The sequence below is a fragment of the Microtus oregoni genome, unplaced genomic scaffold, assembly GCF_018167655.1.
Source record: "Microtus oregoni isolate MIOR12 unplaced genomic scaffold, Mior012 000001F_ref0000356, whole genome shotgun sequence".
NCBI classification, from domain to species: domain Eukaryota; kingdom Metazoa; phylum Chordata; class Mammalia; order Rodentia; family Cricetidae; genus Microtus; species Microtus oregoni.
This window is the reverse complement of record NW_024543060.1, coordinates 49959328-49965189: the sequence shown is the minus strand read 5'-3', so window position 1 is coordinate 49965189 and position 5862 is coordinate 49959328. Positions and strand designations below refer to the sequence as shown.

General features: G+C 44.4%; 1 protein-coding gene across 1 annotated transcript; it reads left to right on the top strand.

Moving 5' to 3' along the window:
* Window positions 1-1946: 1946 nt before the first annotated feature.
* On the top strand, window positions 1947-2975 carry Oxgr1 (oxoglutarate receptor 1). Its single transcript, XM_041675679.1, has one exon. It carries the CDS (start codon window positions 1947-1949, stop codon window positions 2973-2975), a length of 1029 nt encoding a protein of 342 aa, XP_041531613.1.
* Window positions 2976-5862: the final 2887 nt, after the last annotated feature.

The window sequence follows — 5862 nt, the reverse complement described above, 5'->3', positions numbered from 1 at the left end:
CTCAAAAGAATTCGTTCCAAGATAGCATGAGAGTTCCCCAACCACTCACCCCTGCCTCCAACGTTTAGATCAAAATGTGAGCTCTTAGATATTTTGCCAACATTCCTCTACTCTGACATCGTGAACTTTAACCTTTTGAAACCGTAAGCCCCAAATCAAACACACTTAGGATGTGCCTTGGTCATGGTGATTTATCACAGCAATAGAAATCCCAACTAAGACATTCAGTTGGAAAAATATCCTCTGTCTTGCTAGGTTCAGGTAAAATATCCCCACATCAGCAACCTTTCTGTAGTGGCACCCTCTTTCTGTCTCTTTGCCATCTCAGTTTCCTTGAACTATGATCTACCATATGATTTACTCGTTAGCCATTTGACCTTACTGAGTGTTTATTATATTACTGGATATACACCAAATGTTGGCTAACACATTTGTTTGTATTCATCTTTTGGATCTGGAAAACTGCTTAACCAGGACACAGTGGGTGCCCTACAAACGTGTAAGTGGACATATTTTACAGTCAGAATATGTACATTCAAATAATAAGCTCATAATAACTTAATCTTCTCATAGTCATAATGCTATAATAAATTTGCTGTCAAACCTTTTTTAGGAAAGACAGAGAAACCAGAAGAATGAAGATCAAAGGTACCTACTGTAGCCAGACTTCAAGAGCTAAAGACTAAGGTGGGCATTTATCCATGTGGCTTTACAGTCTAAGCTCTTAGCTATAGCATTGCACTGCTGACCCCCACCTCCAAAACACACACCAACTCTTCTGTGAGGAAATTAAAATAGGTGGGGAGAGCTGATATTTGACCTTGGGTCTACCTCCACAGACACTGTTGCAATTCATGACAGCTTCATTTTTGTAATTCTGTAATTGTGTACATTTGTGTACTTGTGTGTGTGTGTCATATAAGTGTGTATGTGTGCATTTGTTTGTATGTGCCTGTGCATGTGGAAGGCAGAGGTTAATCTTGGGTGTCATACTTCAGGCTCCATCAACCTTGTCTCTTTGAGACAGGGTCTCTCCTTGGCATGGAGCTGCAGAGTAGGCTACACTGACTAGCCAGCAAGTCCCAGGGACCCCCACCAACTATGCTTTCCCAGGGTGAGGTTGCAAGCGTGTGCCACTCTGCCAGGGCTCTTTATGTGGGCTCTGGGGATTGAACTCAGGTCCCTGTGCCTGAGAGGAAAACACTTCAGCACAGGAACCATCTCTCCAGTCCCAAATATGGAATTTAAAAAAGGTACAGTGCTGTTTTTTTTTAGATCTTCACACTTTCAGTTTTTCCAGTAAATTAAGGAAATTCTGGTAAGAAACAAATAAAATAACAATTGGCAACATTGGAAGAGAATGGTTCTGAATCAGACAATCATGTCTTGGACCCAGCTAGGTCACCGGACCTGCGGCCAGGCTTAGGTTGCACAAGTTCTGGTTTTATTGTCTTCTGTAAACCAAAGGTAATAAGAAACATGGGCAGCGTTGTGAGGGCTTTAGCGGTGGTATTGTGCTGACACACAGAGACCTTGATTGATGCCAAATCTCTACTCTCAAGTCCCCGAAGATGATTGCGACCTCCCCACCCCCACCATGATCTGCTAAACAGCAACCACAACAAACTTTTCCATAGAGACATGGCTTTTTCCGTCTTTATTCTCATTCTCGTGAAATCCTTTATTCTCATTCTCGAAAAAATTGGGCTTCAGTGTGATTATTATTTAGGTGCTTTATACTCACGTCCCTGGAATTTAGTATCTTCTCCACAGTCTCTTTTGAGATTAAAGAGAAAGGAAGCAGCGACAATGACACATTTAGGCTGTTAGAGCTATCTTCACCAGTTGACCGGTATTTTTATTCATGTTTTCTCTTTTCCTTGATCAGCTAGCTTATTTTCGTTGGACTTCCATGGCCCAAAGGTCCTCTTCCATCTTCTTGCAAGATGAAAAAAACCATAAATGAGCCACTGGATGGTCTAGTCAATGAATCTGATTTCCTAGACTACGTAGCTGTTTTGGAAAACTGCACTGATGAGCAGCAAATCTTATTCAAGATGCAGTACCTCCCTGCGATCTACAGCATCATCTTCCTTGTGGGCTTCCCGGGGAACACGGTGGCGATTTCCATCTACATTTTCAAGATGCGACCCTGGAAAAGCAGTACTGTCATCCTGCTGAACTTGGCCTTGACTGACCTGCTGTACCTGACGAGCCTTCCTTTCCTCATCCATTACTACGCGAGCGGTGAACACTGGGTCTTCGGGGACTTCATGTGCAAGTTCATCCGCTTCGGCTTCCACTTCAACCTCTACAGCAGCATCCTCTTCCTCACCTGCTTCAGCATCTTCCGTTACGTTGTCATCATTCACCCAATGAGCTGTTTTTCTATTCAGAAAACGCGGTGGGCGGTGGTAGCTTGTGCGGGGGTGTGGGTCATCTCTTTGGTCGCTGTCATGCCTATCACTTTCCTGATCACATCAACCACCAGGACCAACAGGTCTGCTTGTCTTGACCTCACCAGTTCAGATGACCTCACTACTATCAAATGGTACAATCTCGTTTTGACTGCCACCACTTTCTGCTTGCCCTTGGTGATAGTGACGCTTTGCTACACAACAATTATCAGCACCCTGACTCATGGGCCTCAGACCCACAGCTGCTTTAAGCAGAAGGCCCGGAGATTGACCATCCTGCTGCTCCTAGTGTTCTATATATGTTTTTTACCCTTCCACATCCTGAGGGTCATTCGGATTGAATCTCGCCTGCTTTCCATCAGCTGCTCCATCGAGAGTCACATTCACGAAGCTTACATTGTTTCTAGACCATTAGCGGCCCTCAACACCTTTGGAAACCTGCTGCTGTATGCCGTGGTCAGCAATAACTTCCAGCAGGCATTCTGCTCCATAGTGAGTTGCAGAGCCAGTGGAGACCTTGACCAAGAAAAGAAAGACAGTTGCTCAAACAACCCTTGAGTCGGGTCAATTAGTGAAGGCTAGGGAGATGTCTCAGCAGGTACAGGTACAGCTCTTGACATGCAAATGTTGGGATCTGAAATAGAATCCCCATAATCTACTTAAATTGGCAGTGGTAGCAAGCACCTGAAATCCCAGGATTCCTGTGGTGAGATGGAAATGGGGCAGGAGAATTCCTAGAGGCTCAAGGGCCAGCTAGTCAACTGTATACTGGGACTAACCTCAAAGAGACCTTGTTTCCAACAAGATAGAAGGCAGGGCTGATGGTTACACATGTGCACTGTGTCATGTATTTACCCCCCCCCCCCCCACAAATGGGAACATATCAATCACACATACACACACTCATCAAATATTGATCAGTCAATCAATAAATCAGTCAATCAGTGCCTCCTGATAATTTGTATATAACTTCTAAGAGGTCTCCCCTCGGTGGAACACCTAGTAACTACAGTATATTCAGGTCATAATGAGCCAAAGCCATGGGCAGGACTCTTAGGAGATCTTTGCAATATTTTTATTTAGATCTTTGGGTAGAGAATGAGATACACGAGCGTCGGTAAAGGATTTATGGGATTAGAAACTATGAAACTAGGAGAACCTCTGTTGCCACCACTTAGTGGCTCCACGTGGAAACTGCCGTTGGTCCAACAGCCCTGGACCTCCCAGAGCTTTAGTGTGAGGATGGAACACCAAAGGAAGCCAAGGGTCTCCTTTCACACCTCGCTGCCTGACTTTCGTACTTTGGGGCCGATGTGTACTGAAATCCTAGATTATACAAAGCATGGCTTGTGCCTTCCTCAATACTTCACATCTTGGGTATTTATGACTGCCTTTCCTTTAATTTATTCCTTGAGATTATTGCTCTTCGTTCTGCCTTTCAGTTCTAGCTAGGTCTTTAGATGGAAGGGAGACATGAGGACACATTTGGAACAGGCCCCGGTACCCAGCTCAGTCGGTGAGTGCCTGCTGCACATGCCTGAAGGCTTGAGCTTGGTCCCTAGAACCTACAGGTAAAAGCCGGGTGCTGAGGCATGCGCTTGGAATCCCAGCTCCCTGGGGCCTGCTGGCCAGCCAGCCTAACCTCTTTGGTGAGTCCTGGCACAATGAGAGATCTGAATTCAAAAACTGCAGTACATTGCTCGTGGTGAGCCAGAACAAGGCTGTCCTTTGGCCTCTGTTTTCTCTGTTGAGGTGACCTTAGTGGTTGTTGAATTTAGAAATCACATTAAGTTTTATTGGGAATTGCCAACACATCCCGGGGAAAGAGGAGACAAGCAGAAGAAACAGAAATTCTTTCAGATATCATGTAGGTACCAAGTCAAATCTAATGCGGCATTGGTTTCTAGGGAGATTTCTCCAGGAGACACTGACCTTGATCTTTGAGAACGATAGTTGAAAATAATGCCTGCAGAAACAGTGAAAGTTATTCTTGGATTATGTGTATTTTTAATTATCAGTAAACATAAATATTTGAGAAAATACCTGTGCTACATATTTTAAATCCCAATGAATGTGTTGATATAATAATAAACTTTAAAAAACCATTCTCTGAAATGTTTTTTTCCCCATGAAATTGCTATTTATTCATTATTTTATTGATGACAAAGTTATTTTCTCCATGGTTAGAGAGCAAGAGGACGTTTGAAGATCGAATGTAGAGTATGGCTGGAAGACAGGGCTTCTGCATAGGAAAGGGACATCAGATCCCATGGACCTTGGGCTTTCTGGCACAGCAAGTCTGAGCTAGACCAAGGAGATGTTCATCCAGCTCCTGTGCTGGGCAAGTGGGATGGGATGGGGAGGAAAGAAGGCCCAGGGTCCTAACGTGAACTGCTCTGTGATAGCACCCCCATTGCTGTCACTTTTGAGCCATTCTCTTGCAGGCTTTTCTATAACTCTTGGAATAAGCTATTTCGATAGAAGCCCTCACTTAGCTCTTCACGGTGACTGCATAGCTTGGAGTAGTGACCAGCAGTCCACTGGGAACCACACAGGCTTCTGCCTCTGCTCTTGGTCCCCTAGCGCCAGCCTGGCTGCTGGACCACCTCTAACATGCAGCTATGTGATGGTTGTTAGTTTCCCACTTTTTAAATTTTTCAGTTGATTAGCGAGCCGCATCAGGATGGTTTTTAGGATAAGAGTTGAGTGGAACCCATCAAAAGCTGTTTCTAACCCTGGACACTTTAGACTCCTTCCCTTCCTCTCCATCTTCATTCTTCTTTATGTCGAAGATCTCTTCCAGAGGGAGAAGCAACCTTATCTCCATTCATGCTTGTTTTCAGACACACGTGCACACACACACACACACACACACACACACACACAAAACACATTAATTTCTTTGGTCCCTTTCTTCCTTCCATCCAACCAAAGTACAGGAAAATAAATAATTTTTTTTCGGTTACAGATTAGCCCACTGTATCTGTGGCCTTATTTTGTTATTTTAGGTACCCAACTCCAACACTTAATCCCGCTCTCTCCAATTTTTAACATTCTCATTTCCCTGGATAATTGATCTCTGCTCTAGGGCATGCATGATTTTCCATTCTTTCGACAACATGTTGTGTGATCCTGCTTCCTGCCCCTCTCTCATCTGACCTGCTTCCCCAGGGACGAGCAGATGCTGATGGCTGTCTGCCCTCGCAGGCCCTGCTGATTGAACATAATCACAAAGATCCAAGCTAAATTGAACTAAAGGGTTATTTTTATTTTCCAAAGCATAGAGTTATGGAATAATTGGGCTAGAGGTTGCGTTTTGAACTGAAGCCTCTCCTTGCAAAGTGACAGAGGATGATATACAGGTTCCAGGCTACTGGGGACCCTCAAGACCTCGTCGCTTACAGACATCCGTGGACAGAGGAAAGGTAAGAACAGAGAGTAGGGA

Coding starts and splice junctions, on each gene's coding strand:
- Oxgr1 (XM_041675679.1), top strand. CDS start 1,947: ATGAAAAAAACCATAAATGAGCCACTGGATGGTCTAGTCAATGAATCT.